Source organism: Arvicanthis niloticus, chromosome 12, assembly GCF_011762505.2.
Source record: "Arvicanthis niloticus isolate mArvNil1 chromosome 12, mArvNil1.pat.X, whole genome shotgun sequence".
In the NCBI taxonomy this organism is placed as follows: domain Eukaryota; kingdom Metazoa; phylum Chordata; class Mammalia; order Rodentia; family Muridae; genus Arvicanthis; species Arvicanthis niloticus.
The window spans coordinates 2,727,567-2,743,497 of record NC_047669.1 but is presented as its reverse complement, the minus strand read 5'-3'; the positions used below and the strand labels follow the sequence as shown (position 1 = coordinate 2,743,497).

The window sequence follows — 15,931 nt, the reverse complement described above, 5'->3', positions numbered from 1 at the left end:
TAGCCAAAGATGACCTTGAATTTCTAATCCTATCTTGACATCCTGAGTGCAGGAATTACAGGTGTGTAGCAGGGTGTCCAGTTTATACAATACTAAAGATTAAACCCAGTGCTTTGTACATGTACAGCAGGTACTCTATCAACCTAGCTCTGCCCTCAGACATCTATTTTATTAAAATAAAGGAAAAACATATTGGGAAAGAAAAACAAAGATACTGTTAAAAAGCTTACTCACATCATAAATGCAACATTGTTTATGGAGAACAATCTGGTCATATACTACAAATATTTATTTGACCCAGGATCTAATTTCAAAGTAGAGTCAAGGAAAGCTGATGTACTTAAACACACACACACACACACACACACACACACACACACACACACACACACACACTTATTAAAAGTATCAAAACAGCTGGGGTGCACAATAGACACCAGCCCAGCAGATTGTCTTTTTAGGCATGGTCTCACTGTTGTCTCGGTGGCTGGTCCACCATACCCATGCACTGGGGGGCAGAGGCAGGCAAATTGGATCTCTGAGTCTGAGGCTAGTCTGGTCTACCCACTAAGGCTGGAAAACCAAAACAAAAAATGGCAAAGTGATAGAGGCTAAACAACCAACAGTCTGGTCAGGTGGCTGCTTTGTAGCAGTTTCATCTGAGATTGTAATACTGCACGTTGTCAAGAAGGAAAGTAAACAACTCAAGGGAACTTCAGCAAGTGCCTGAAACTGACCAGATTCACTAGGCTCTTGCTCCATAGAATAAGCAATAAAAGGTGAGAGTCCCTGTGAGGCTAGGGGAATGTGGCAGGCACAGCAGACTCCGAGACCAGAGCATCTACCTGGAAGAAGCCGAAACCAGCCAAGCACCTGGAAGAGGTTCAGCCCAACGGAGGCACCTGGAAAGAAGACTGCCCGCAGTCCCAGAATTTTAAACTGTCATCTGCACTGGGATGGACATGATAATGCAGCCATCTTTGAGTCACTTCTGCTCCTGTAAGTAACCCCAATAAAACTCATGGGTTCACCAAGTGGGACTTGTGGGGTGAATAGATGTGAGTCTTTCATCTCCCCAGAAGTTCTGTCAAGCACTGGCTCATTCCTATACTGGTATTTTAGGCAGTGGAAGTAGTTCAGAGCCATCCTCAACCTCAAAGCAAACTGCAACACCTACCCTGCAACAGGCTACCCTGGGCTACAGAATATCTTCACTACCCTTCCAACCATAAAGGGTCAAAGTCAAAGACTTTGAAAAGACCAGAGGTACCTCAGGAAAAAAGGTGGAGACAACTTTCTACTAAATGTTGCAGGAAAAAATGTTCTTCAGATAGAGGAAAAAGGATTCCATAAACAAATACCCACTCAAAAAAACCAGAATGGAGAAAGACTGTACGTATTAGAAAGCACACATGGTTCACCTGAGAAGGGACATGGTACAACAAGAAGCTGGCTCAGGCGGAACAGTACAGACCATCCCTGAGAGAACCTGTCTAAGAAGTGGGACAACGATGAAAGGTAGGATACTGGACAGTTCAAGACTAGACAGGACTCCAGCATCCACATAGTGCCTCACACTATGAACAACTCCTATCTCAGGGGATCTGACACCCTCTTCTCACCCCCATGGGCACTGTATGCAACTATATAGGTACACAGACATATATGCAGGTAAAACACTCATATACAGAAAAGGCAAATGAAAAAACTAACAAACTATTCACATGGTGATGTGGAATCTAAGATCATTTTCATATAAGTGTATGTTTCACAATGTTAAGCACATTTCCCAGCCCCATACCTGCTATCCTCTTCTTCCTTTCCCCTTCAAGTCTTTCTCCTTCCTCAGACTGTTCTGCTGCTTCTACTTTCATGTTACACACACACACACACACACACACACACACACACACACGAGTTTATGGCAATAGAAAATCCAAGAAACACAAATGATTAAAAACAACGAACCCAAACCAATCCAATCTGAGTATGGCTTAATTTGCTTACTATCTTCAGTTGCATTTAAAAGGAATTCTGACACAGACCACAGCATGGATAAATCTTGAGGACATTAAGACAATGAAAAATGAAATAAGCCAGTCATAAAAAGCCAAATTCATATAAAGCAGACTGGTGACTCCTGGAGAGAGAGGGAGGAATAGAGAGGAGCTGTTTAATGGGTATATGATTTTTAACTTTGCAAAGATGAAAATTCTGGAGATTGATTATATAATGTAAATATACTCAAATTACTGAACAATGTACTTAATAAAATCATTAAAATGCCCAGGTATCATACTTTATAGGTAGGTGTTTTGCCTATATATGTATCTGTGCACCATGAGCCAGAGGAAGGGGGCATCATGTCCTCTAGATATGGGAGTTTGCAGACGGTTCTGGGCTACCATGTGAGACCTGAACCCAGGTTGTCTAGAAGAGCAGTCAGTGCTATTTATTTAACCTACGAGCCATCTCTTTAGCCCTGCTAAACATAATACTGTCAACTGTAATCCCAACACTTGAGAGGCTGAAGAACAGTTTTGAGTTCAAGACCAACTACAGCTGCAAAGGCAGATCCTCTTTTAAAAGAGTAGAAATAAGATAGTGAATCATAAGTATCTTTTACAAGTTTATAATAAATGCTTGTAATCCCATCATTCTGAGGAGATCATCATGAGTTCCAGGTCATTTTGGGCTATATAACGCATTTCAGATCGGTCTGGGCTACTGTGTAAGACCTTGTCTCAAAAAGTCTCTAAGTCATCCAGAGTTTAAGAACAGAGCTGAGATTTTTAAAAGTAGTGTTAGAAAACAATAAATAAGATATATTTCCTGGGGGCTAGAAAGATGGCTCAGTGGTTAAGAGCACTAATTGCTCTTCCAGAGGACCTGAGTTTAATTCCCAGCAACCACATGGTGGCTCACAACCATCTGTAATGGAATCCAACGCCCTCTTCTGGTGTGTCTGAAGACTGCAATGGTGTACTCATATACATAAATAAATAAATCTAGAAAAAAAAGAGATATATTTCCCGCTTGAAGAAGGTTGCAAAGAAGTGAACAAAAGTATCAGGACACATCAAGGCACTATCACTAATATTGTTGTATCTCCTTGAGTATTGTTGTTACTGTGTGTTATGTCAGATTTTAGTATAACCTGAAGCCCCACACCTGTGTTTAAACATTACAGGATGGCTAGAACTTTGTGATTCTAGGGGTGTTTGGGCATGGCTCAACGCAAGCATGAGGACTTGCAATCAATCAGGCCTGAGGGCCAGCACCCATGTAAAATGGACAGGGGTAGCAGTGAACACCCATTATTCCAGCAACAGAGACAGAAGGATCCCTGATGTTTCCTGGGCAACCAGTCTAGCTGAATTGGTGAGCTACAGGTTTAGTGAGAGACCCTGTCTTGTTGGAGAATGTCAAAGGAAGACATCCGATGCTGACTTCTGGCCTCCACAGGCACATAGGCAACTCCGGAGCTAAGAATGTCTCTAGAGGGCATCTGAAACCTACAACAGAGATTTCTCCAATTTGTTGAAACTCACCTATTTGATGCACACACTAGTATATTTGGAAAACACCTTGATCGGGGCCAGTGACGTTGTGCTAGTAAATGGATTTGTGTTAACTCGACACAAGCTGGAGTCATCAGAGGGGAGGAACTGTTTACCAGCAAACCTACAGTAGTGCTGTAAAGTGTGTTATACCAAACGGGCATTTCTTTCTTTTTTTAAAAAAGATTTATTTATTTGCCGGGCGGTGGTGGCGCACGCCTTTAATCCCAGCACTTGAGAGACAGAGGCAGGCGGGTTTCTGAGTTCGAGGCCAGCCTGGTCTACAGAGTGAGTTCCAGGACAGCCAGGGCTACACAGAGAAACCCTGTCTCGAAAAACTAAAGAAAAAAAAAATGTATTTATTTATTTTACTTATGTGAGCACACTGTAGCTATCTTCAGACACATCAGAAGAGGGCATCAGATCCCATTAGAGATGGTTGTGAGCCACCATGTGGTTGCTGGGAATTGAACTCAGGACCTCTGGAAGTCAGTCAGTGCTCTTAACCACTGAGCCATCTCTCTAACCCCAAAACAGGCATTTCTATAGGTTCAGTTTTTAAAAAATTAAAGATGGAAATGCATTCAGACCTCTGCCCTTACCCAGACAAAGTTTCTCATCCTAGAACTTGCTCTGTAGATCAGGCTGACCTTGAATGCAAAGATCCACCTGCCTCCCAGATGCTAGAATTAAAAAGGTGTGTGCCAACCCCAAGCAAGCTCATTCAGAATTTTTTAAAATGTGGAAATCTTATGAAAAATCTGTTAGCCATACCACACCATTTTGAAAAGTTCTTCCAGTTTGGCTAAATGATCAGTTTCCTGACACCAAGGAACCAGCAATCCAAATTTGTCTGGATCCCCAGCCCTGCCAGCTGCAAACTCTGACACTGGCTGACAATGTTTTATCAGGGCAGGCCCTAGTGGTGCACTTGGAGGCAGAGGCAGGCAGTATGAATTCAGCCTGGTCTCTGAGGCCAGACTGGTCTATGCAAGCGAGTTCCAGGATAGCCAGAGCTACACAGTGAGAGACTGTCTCACACACCCCATAACATTCTTTTACTCATTTCTTACCATTCTTTGTCACTCTTAGTAACTGCTGATCTCAGAGCCCTTCCCCTAAAACTTTTCAGCCTTCTTCCTCCATCCTTTCTCCCTGCCCTACAAGTACCACAGCTTGAAAGGAGACAGCTAGGCAGCTCTAATTCTCAAGAATCCTCTGCAGGATTGTTTTTCCCCTCTAAATAAAGGCCCACCATGTCTTAAGTTATTTGTCTGTCCTTGCTCACCTTCCAAAACCCAGCCATCTTTCAACAATGACTTTCCTTTTAACAGAAAAAGGAGTAAGGAATGCCCTCTACCACCACTGTTATTCCTTTTCAGTTCTGTAACGGGGGTCTAGGTAGGTTAGCACAGTTAAGATAAGATGAAAAGAAATCTAAGTTGCCAAGCAGTGGTGGCACACACCTTTAATCCCAGCACTCTGGAGGCAGAGGAAGCAAGCTTGTTCTACAGAGTGAGTTCCAGAACAGCCACTGCCACACAGAGAAACAGTCTTGAAAAACCAAAAAGAATAAAACCTAAGCAATGAAAAAAAGCAGAAGTGATAAGAGAATCACAAATTTATTTTCTTTCCAGATCTCTTTGTATTAGAGATTTCTTATATTCTTTGAAAATATTTTATTGTCAATGAATGAATAGCACATGATTTGGACTATCCCAAAAGATTACTTGAAAACATTATCAAACAGGAATGGGAGATAGGCATGGTAGCACAGGAATTTATTCCTAGTACAGGAGGCAGAGGCAAGTGAATTTGAGTTTGAAGCCAGCCTGGTCTATAAAGTGAGAACCTGACTCAAATAAACAAAAAGGGGCCTGGAAAGATGACTTAGCAGTTAAGAGCACGTACTCATCTTCTAGAGAACAAGGGTTCCAATGCCCACATCAGGCAGCTCACACTGTTTTTTAACTCCAGTGTCAGGAGATCCAACATCTCTGGCCTTTAGAGGAATCTGCATGCATATGTGTGGTTAAAAATAATAAAAAACCAGAAAATACTAGCAAAATGTAATCACAGGCAGAATGTCTCAAGAACATGTTGGTGACTCTTGTTTGTTTTTTAGAAGGTGTAGGGCAATGGTTCTCAACTTGGGGGTGGAACAACCCTTTTAAGAACGTCAGAAAACACAGATATTTACATTACAACTCCTAACAGTAATGAAATTACAGTTAGAAAGAAGCAACCAAAATTTTATGGTTGGGATCATACGAGGAACTGTATGAAAGGGCTGCAGCATTAGGAAGGTTGAGAACCACTGGTACAGAGAATCAAATCTGGGGCCTCATACACACTGGGCAAAAATGCCCTACCACATTGAGCTAAATTCTCAGTTGTTCCCACAACAGTTTTAATATAGCAGTTAGCTGTTCTGACAGCGGTATGTTAAGTATCAATCTTTCTTTTGTCCTGTTGAGATGGGGCTTGCTCTGCACACCATGCTGGTCTCTGTCCTCCACCTCCCAGCTACTGAAATAACGACTGCAGGCATGTGCCATATATAATGCCCTACCATCATGTATTTTGGCCCTAAAGTAAAAACTAACTTGTGGAAAAGGTCTCAACTTGTATGAATTTCTTCTTAAAATTATCTGATTCAAATAATGGAATAGAAACAAAAATGATTTCATGGGGAAAATGTATAAATTTTAGGATAGGTTTTAGCATTGCTAGACTGAAAACAACACCCAAAGTAAGCAAACATTTTCATATCTGCTGAAGCACGGGACTTAGATTTGGATCTGCTGACTTCCAGGCCAAAGTTCCTTCAGCTGGCTAGCTGTCTGCAAACTCCTCTCAAGTTTCAGCAAATAATTTATACAAACACCTTTCTTAGAGTAACTCACCAACTTTTAAGAGAAAAGAAACTAAATACAGTTCTTCAAAATAATGCAAAATTTAATGTCCCTTTCTTACCAACATAATATGCAACCTCCAAACTCATTAGCATTTGAATCATTACCAGCAACCCAATGTTTAGATTTCAATCTAGTCTTGCCAATTGTACCAATTCAGAATTGAGTACTACATATAACTATCATGTCTGTAGACTCCTTCAGTGTCAAACTATTCTGCAGCTTTTTCTTTAAAAAAAAATCTGATGTTAATATATCTTTTTTATAGATATGGGCATATACATGGCATGCATGCATATATATATACATATATGTATATATATGGTTCGGAGGACAATCGGCAGGAGTTGGTTCTCAGGGATCCAAGTCAGGTAGTCAGGATTCTGACTGCTGAGCCACGTTACACCCAAACTGCTTGCTAGGTATTTTGTCACAGTCATGAGAAAGGTGACAAGTACAACAGGTATTCACACTCAACACTTCCCTGGCACTCTTACACTCCTCACAAAATATGAATGTTGGATAATTTCCCACAGCCACATGTAGCTGAACAAAATCTATGTTATTCTTACTGCACTGAAGCAACACTATAAACTAGATAAAATGCTGGAATGAACACTGCAGCCAAGTGGCAGGAACACTAACCTTAAAAACATGGTCAAGAATATCTCTTGAGGACTATGGGGATGTGGCTCAGCAGGCAGAACGCTAGCTGAGCAAGCAAGCATAAGGACCTGAATTCAGATCCTCAGAACCACATAAAAAGTCAGCTGTAACTGTGAATACCTGTAACCCTAGCACTTAGAAGGCAGACACAAAAGAATTCCTAGAGCTCACTGGTCAGCTAGTCTAGGCAAAGGGATGATTTAAGTTCAGCAATACCATGCCAAAAAAAAAAAAAAAAAAAAAAAAGGAAACAAAGAAAAGGCAAAGACAGGTGAAACCGTAACCCTTGCCTGCTGCTGCTGGTCCTAATAATTATGTGTGAAGGTTAACAGATAACTGAAAGGAAAACAAGAAAACAAAGGGGGCGGGGGAGAAAAGGCCAAAAGGGAGGAATGTCACCCATAAGGTTTCGTACATCCCGTGGGTGAAGGCTCTGACAGCCCTTGGAAAGGTGACAGTTTGAAAATCCCAGACAGAACATGATCCTTTCTTTTTTTTTTTTGTCAACGAGGAACCTCTCACTTAGTTGTTTGTAACTTTCTCCATCTAGTGGCTCTGCTCACATTCCATAAAGCCTCAAGTCAGTACCCTCCTGGCATCTTTGTCACAGGTCAGGCAGTCAGCCTTTACTAGTGGAGACTTTCCAAAGTGAGAAGGAGTGCAAAGGTACAAAGACCATTCTAAGGTTGCACAGCAAGCAGCATTTAGGGAAGAAACAGTTTCAAATACTTATTTGTGTATCTGTGTGAAGACACACACAAGGAGGTCAGAGGACCTCAAGTGCTGGTCCTGGCCCTCTACCTTATTTCAAGCAGGGTCTTTTGTTTGTCATTTGCTCTTTACTCCAGGCTAGGTAGCCCATGAGCTTCCAAGGTAATCTTTTGTCCCCACCTTGATGTTCAGGGGTGCTATAATTACAAACACATGCTATCATGTATTTTTACACAGCTTTTTACATGGATTCCATTCCAAAGGTCCCAATTCAACATCACCAAGTTTGCAAAAAAGCTTTTACCCCTTTACTCACTGAGCCATCTTACCAGCCTTCAACTGTTTTTTTTTTTTTTGTTTTTGTTTTTTTTGTTGTTGTTGTTGTTCTTATATTGTTTTTACTGTCTCTTTTCCCCCACCTCAATTGTTCTGTTTTTTGAGACAAGGTTTCACTATGTAGACAAGGTTAGGCCTTGAACTCAGAGACCTGCCTGTTTCTACCTCCCAGTGCTTGATTAAAGGGATAGGTCAGATTACCTTGTTCAGCTTCAACTCTTTTTAATTAATGAGTACATATGGTTGCCTGGGAAATTTGGATGCTTTTCACAAGAACCTTCATACTACCTAAGAACTGAAAATAATCCAAGTAAATGCATGTAACAGGGTAACAGAGCTACCTACCAAGAGTACCTTAGGGTCTATAAATATAAAAATATTATAATCTATAGACTGTTCACAAACAATACATTTCTGATGTTTATGTGAGCAGGTCTCCTCACATTTTTAGACTTGTTAGTTTAGCAACTGTATCTGAGTTTCTGAATTCTAAGCTGGGTGTGGCAGCACACCCTATTATCCCAGCATTTGTGCCAGAGTCCAAAATCATCCTGAGTTACACAGTGAGTCAATGGTCAGCTTAAGCTACTAGACCCTTTCTCAAAACACACACAAAACAGAAATAAAAGCAAGGATAGACAGAGCAGGCAAACCCACAAATTTTATAAAGAACTGCAGAAAAGAGGGCCATCCCTTGATCCCCTAGTCTTCTATAATACCAAGTCCAACTTCCCAGCTGTCATAACCACAGGCTCTCTCCCCCAAGGTGTCCTTTACTGTAGCCATTCCATCTGTGGTTTTCCTGACCACATGTGCTGTTTTCATGCTCTCATACCTTTGCATGTATTGTTTCTCTGCCTACAAAGCATTTTTAAAGGTAAACAACTCAGACTTTAATAACTTAACATCTGCAAGACCTTATAAAGAGCCTCCATTCTTATCCAGCACTCCTCCTGTACAGCACTAAGCAGACTGTGCTATTGCCCAAGTATATCCTATTCAGACAAAGTTACTACCATGCAGGAACCAAGTGAATTCTGTGCTTGATAAGAATTATATTTGCTCTTTTTGAGTAAATAACTTTATATAAAAAGTTTTAAGGAAGGCTAAAATGAGATGCAAGAAAACATAAATAATGTTTTGTTACTGGCGTTAAGCAAGCACCACACTGAGCTATACTTGCAGTGCCTCCACCCCAACTCTAAAATCTTCTGAATATCACTCAGGGACCAGACAGGAAAGGTTCCCTCACATATACCAGGCCCAAGCCCTCTTCCACTGAGTTATACTCCTGGCCTCTGTCATGTCCGCTGACTCATGCTTATAGCTATGTCCTAGAGCAAGCACCTAAATGCTCTCAATCACCTCACAGGAAAGAAAAGAAAAGCTAATCAGTTTCGCTTGAGGGTTAGATGACGCATACTTCTTAAACACACACACATCAAAACAAAGTGCAAAATAAGTGACATAGAAGTGAATGCTTTAATCACAAAGTCCTAAAAAGAATGGAATAGTGCACTATCGAGAAAAGGAACATAAAAGAATTCTGACAGGAACTATCTTTTTATTTAAATAGAGTAAAGAATATAATACCTTGTCTTCAGCTGTATGCTTTTGCTCCCTGTAATAACCTTTCAATGACTACCAGGACCCTGGGTTTCTGTGACAATATCAAGTCTTGGTTTCCTGGTCCCTTTCACCTTTCTATAACTTGCCTTTTGTTGATACCTACAGGCAGATACCCCACACCCCTTTACTTCTCAGTGCTCCTCCTCTCACCCCTTTCATTAGCCTGACCTTAAATTAAGAATCTCCCAACCCCTCTGTCACATACAGAAACACAGTATTTAAAATTACATTCATCCAGGGCTGGAGCAATAGCTCAGGGTTTGAAGTGCTGGCTGTTCTTGCAGAGGACTCCAGCTCAGTTTTCAGTGCTGCCATCAAGTGACTCACAAATGCCTGTGGCCTTCAAGGACAGACGGACGGACGGACGGACGGATGGAAGGACAAAGACAGACATACACACAGATACTTTAAAAAAAAAAAAAAAAAAAAAAAGACTTTCTTTAGGGGGCTGGAAAGAAAGCTCAGAGGTTAGGAGCACTGACTGCTCTTCCAGGTCCTGAGTTCAATTCCCAGCAACTACATGATAGCTCACAGCCATCTGTAATGGGATCCAATGCCATCTTCTAGTGTCTGAAAAAAGTGACAGTGTACTCACTACATAAAACAAGTAAGTAAATAAATAAATATTTTTACAAAGACCTTCTTTAAAACAGTTATCTTAGAAGACAGCTTAGAACACAGCTTCCATTTCTTTATTCTGACGTCTGCCATTCTTCTATACAGCCCCCCAGTTCTCTTCTTGCTAGTGATGCTTTTATTCCTCCTGTTCTATCAGTGGTTCTTACCCATACTGGGCATCATGAACCCTCCTGAAAATCTCCTAAATATTATACCAAAAACATGTTTGAACACGCATGTTCAGAATTTTAAGAAACCAGTGCCTCAAATAATAATCTGTATTTCTCTACTTAAGATTTTAACTATTATTCACTATATAGAAAGCTCTCTCTCTCTTTCTCTCTCTCTCTTAAAGATTATTTTTTTCTGTATGTTTTGCCTGCTTATGTTTGTGCATCATGTGCCTGTGAAGCTAGAAGAGGAGGTCAGATCCCCTGGAACCAGGGTTAAGGGCAGTTGTAAGCTACCACTGAACCCAAGCCATCTGCAAGAACAAATTTTCTTAATGCTGAGCCACCTTTCCAGACTCTGTCACAAACTGACATAGCCACCTCTATCCCTCCATGGTAAACCTGCTCTGCCTTCAGTATCCCCTCTGGGATTATGGTACCAGTCCTACACCTTGTCTCATTTTAGCTCCGCAATTTTCAAACCTAAACCCACCTTATAACTACCTCATCTTTATTAACTCTCTTATGACTTTCCACAAGACCTCTTATGGCTGATTCTGTCTGCTCAAGATTCCTCATCTCCACTGACACTGAATTACTACATCCTGAGATGCCTACAAAGGCCTCACTGCTGAATCACCACCAAAATTAAAATTTGCCTATCACCATCAAAAACATCAATGCTTTCTTTCCCACAGACTTTTCTTACAGAGTCCTCTACAGTGTTTTACCTAAATACTTCTCTAAGATTAGACTCAAGGGCTCAAGCTGTTACTTGTTCCTATTATCTATCAAAATCACACCCACTCTTAAATGCCCAACTCAAACCCCAGTCTTCTTTTAAAAACATTTTATTTTTAATTATGTGTATTTATATACATACATATGTGTGTACACACAGGAACCCACAAGAGGTCAGAGGCATCAAGATTACTTGGAGTTACAGGCTGTTAGGAACTGCCTCCTGGCTGGAGCTCTTAACCGATGAGCTATGTACCCTGCACCTTCCAGAGGAAAGACATCTATCTTATCTTTTGTCTTCTACAGAATGATTAATTAGAAGAGAACTTGAACAAACAGGCATAATTCCCCGCTGCTTTAGGGAACTCTTGCTAAAGAACAGCTGAAAATCCCTTAAATAAATTTTTTTCACAGAGTTATTCTTAAATTCAGTTTTTAGTGGGTGTACCCTAGTGAGTCTTCTAGGCACCACATTTATGCAGATGCCCTTGGAAGCCGGGGTGGGTGTGGGGGTGTCACCTAATGTAGATGCAGGGATCTGAACTTAGGTCCTGCAAAAGCAGCAGGTACTCAACCACTATGCCATCTCTCCAACTTTTTAAAGATCACAACTATTCAAGTAGATATTTAAGCTAAGAAGCCTCAATAAACTCAACACTGATCAGATGCTAATGACATACAATTAAGAATACTAAATAAATACTAAGATACATTATCAATTTGGAGATAAAAGGCAGATGCTAGGATTTAATTTCCAATTATATCTTCATTTTTCTTAGAAATTAAAATCTGTAGGTACCAGGTGGAAGGCAGAGGCAGGTGCCAGCCTAGTCTACAAACCGAGTTCCAGGACAGCCAGGGAGAATACACAGAGAAAACCTTGTCTTAAAAAAAAATTAATTTTATTTATTTTATGCAAATGGCCGTTTCAGGTGAATGAATGCTTAGGAGAACATCTCGTCTTCTGAAACTATGGTTACAGACAGTTGTGAGCTGCCATGGGGCTGAACCTGAGCAGCCAGCGCTCTTAACTAGTCATATCTCTAGCCCTTAAAATCTGAATTTTAAAAAGAATTCTGCACAGCAAGTGGAAACTTCAAAGGCCAACAGCAACAGAATATAATAAACCATCTTATCAGGGTGGTGGACAGTGTGAGGGTTCAACTGACATATCCTAAATTTTTTGTCCCTATTTAAAATACGCTTTAAAAATAAAATAAAGTAAATGAGACTATGGTTGGTAATCATGAGTATCGATACTAAGAGTTGCTGGCATATCTACCAGCAGGCCAAGGGCAGTAATACATGCAAGGCAGACATATGTGGAAAGTACTTTTTTTCCATTCCTTTATAAGAAGTAGCTGTGATCTAATTTCTCTTTTGACCCAGAGGTCCAGTTCATGTTTACCTTCCTAATTGTATACTATGAAACATTTTTCTCATAAATATAACTATTCATGAGTCTTTTCTGGCATTTCTAAAACTATGACCATTTAAACTGGAATGCATTTCTGAAATAGACTTGTTCATCAGGAAAATATGCTGAAGTCCTGAGATTATTAATAAATCAAGGAAAGGCGTGCGCAACAGATGAAGAGCTGAAGCGTTTAAAACAGGATCTTTGTATAGCAAAGCCTGATTCTAGTTCTTCGCCCTTGGGAAAAAGACTTCCTTTCAATACCTTACCTGGAAAAGGGTGTCTTCTCTTTCCTCAAGATGGCTATGCAAGTAAAATTAAACTATTTCAGAGACCTTCGATAAACGAACTTGTTTTAATTAAAACAAGACACTTCATCATTCCACACGCAGGAAATCCTGCAAGTGACTGTGCAAACACTATTAGGGCTGTGGATATATACTGAACACTAAAACGTTAAGGGCAAACTATCATATCACAGTAATTGGGCTAAAACGTATGGATACATTCACTGTTAAGAGAGCACTCATGAGGGTAGCGACCGGGTAATTTAAAGTCAAATTAGGCCTAACTCCAAATACTCCTTAATAATTCTAAGAATGATGCTGGCTTATCCTTCCTGAAACACAATCGGTATGATATTTAAACCCATTTTGAAACTTCAAGAATTCAATATGTCCACAACCAACTATGTGTCATTAATGTTTTTTAGAAAGCCCGAGGTAAAACGCATCATTAGCTCTACTTTAGATTTTGTGAATGCTGTTCACGTACACAGGAGAGAAGAAAAATATTTTGGTGTTCAGCACACAAGCCCATTATTCTGGCTTGCAAAACCATGGCCGCCACCACCACCGACAAGCATCTAATGGAATTCCTGGTTTTAATCTAATGTCAAAAGGCGGCGGGTATAATGCTATAAATTAGGGGACATGGTGCACTTCCGTTCCCGTCCCGAGGGAGAAGCCTCGAAAGTACGCTTTGAGACCAATACTGGGAGACTTCGAGTCCCGGCCTCAGTCTGGGATGCCCCTCCAACTGCAAACGAGGGTCAGCTCAGGAAGCAGCGGGGCAACACCTAAGCCTCGACGGGCTCCGGGACCCCGCCCCAGAGCTCCAGAAGTGCGAGCCAAGGAGAAGCCAGGAGTCCGGGGCGCCGCGGAACGCGAGGCCAAGGCGCGGGAAGGGCCGCGGCTGCGTCCAGATCAGCCACAGGCAGGAGGCAGAGGGTGACCGCGTGAGGCCGGGCCTGCAAACCAGCGCAGACACTCACCAAACCATGCCGTAGGCGCCTTCTCCGATGTACGAGAGGTTGGTGTAGCGCGGCCCCACGTCGAACACCTGCCCGCGGACCATCTCCGGGCCCGCCGCCGCCGCCATGTTGGCTGCACAGCCGCCGCCGCCGCGTTGGGCTCGACGCTTCGCGGCTGCCGCTCTCGGCTTGTGCTGCGCTTCCCGCAGGAACCGCGCCGCCGCCCGTGTAGCCCCCGCCGCCGCCGCCGGCGATCGGGAACGAGGAAGAAGGACAACACCGAGGAGAGACCTAACCGTGGGTAGCACTACTGCCTGCCTTCCTGCCTGACGGGCGGGCAGCGAGTGGGAGGAGGGAAGGGCTCGCGTCGAAGGGCGCTAGGGCGGAGCCAAGGGCGTGCGTGATGATTGGCTTCTCCTGGCGGAGAGGGCGGAGTCTCGCGGGCCGGCGGAAGCAGCCGGGGTAAGGCCGGAGCACTGCGGCTACGGGAGAGGGACGTCACGAGCGTTCAGAGAACCAAGCGCTGAGTAGCTCTAGAAAGCTAGGTTGGACCTTAGGCATGTCGACCCCACAGAGTCCCACCACTGTCCCAGTGCTGTGCCTGGTCCAGAACGAACTCGCACGGGACCAGGGACTTGGCTTGAGACCAGAGGACTCACTACACACCAGCCACGGGACCCCAGAGACAGACCTCTAGGAGTAGGTGGCCCTAATATGGGTCTCTGATGAACTTAGACCATCGGAGTGAGTCAGAAACCAAAAAGCATGACCCAGACCCAGAAAAAAATTTTCACCCTGTAATGAGCATAATGAAAAGAAATGCCTTTTAGACATATAAACATAGATTAGTTAGGAACCCCACAGCCCAAGGCTGCTCCTGATAACTAGAGCCCAGTGACATCACTCACGCAAGATAACCAGATACAGTCCTAGCACCCCATGATGCCCATTGGACAGAATGTAAGCAGAGACTTTGCTGTACACATCTGGAGAGATGCACCTTGATCTGGTCTGTGGCTAGAGAATCTCCCCCAGGATCCTGACCCTCAAATTAGAGACTTCTGTTAGAGATTAGACCTGAACTGAAGTTGAGAGGTCACACAGGTGAATAGCCTTGGGGAGACAGGCTTAGGACTATAAGAAATTCATTAGAGCGAAAACCTTGCATGATGACACTCAGCATAATAAAATATAACTTTTGTTATACTAACTACATATATCTACTTTCTTAGCTCGTGTGAGACATAAATAAGTGGAAACCAAAACACAAGACATTGAATCCCCTAATTAGAGGTTTGTCCAAGATTTGCTGCTTACCCACAGCGTTGGAGCCAGCCACACTTCCAGAGTGAAAAGACAGACAAAATACAATATTTGCACTTTAGTGTTGTGAAGAAATAAAAAGCCATGTGTCACGGCACCATATGATGTGGTTATGCTCTATGGAGGTGTGGTGAGGTATGGAGGAGGGGGATGTCTCAGCGGGCCCACGCAGAGGCATCTCTTCCGCCTGAGCAACCAGGCACACGACAGTATAGTATAGGATAGAGTTAATTCAGGGCATGGGGAGGGAAGTTAAGCAGGTAGTAGAGGCAGAGAGAAGGAGAGAGAAGTAGAGGCCGTCCAAGAGCACGTGGAGAGAGGGGGAAGGGAATAAGGAAGGGAAGAGCCTAATAGGGTAAGAGAGAGAGGAGGGGCAAGCAGCCCCTTTTATAGTGGGTCGGCCTACCTGGCTATTGCCAGGTAACTGTGGGGTGGAGTTTAGAAAGAATGTTAACACTGAGGGGAAGCTCCTTAAATAGTAAGGTAAAAGACTAAAAGGAGGAAGGCAATGTGGAGCCTCACACCTTGAATTGCACCACTAATGAGACAGAGGCAGGTAGATCTCTTATGGACTGGAACACCCCCCCCACTTC

General features: G+C 42.6%; 1 protein-coding gene across 2 annotated transcripts in view; it reads right to left on the bottom strand.

Annotated features, from left to right (window-relative positions):
- The window catches only part of Mapk1 (mitogen-activated protein kinase 1), a 60,055-nt gene extending 45,656 nt beyond the window's left edge, over positions 1–14,399 (bottom strand). For both annotated transcript variants that reach the window (XM_034514996.2, XM_034514997.2), the window contains exon 1: positions 14,037–14,399. In XM_034514996.2, the coding sequence (XP_034370887.1) occupies positions 14,037–14,143 (107 nt within the window). In that variant the 5' untranslated portion in view covers positions 14,144–14,399. The remainder of the gene's footprint in view (positions 1–14,036) is intronic.
- Positions 14,400–15,931: the final 1,532 nt, after the last annotated feature.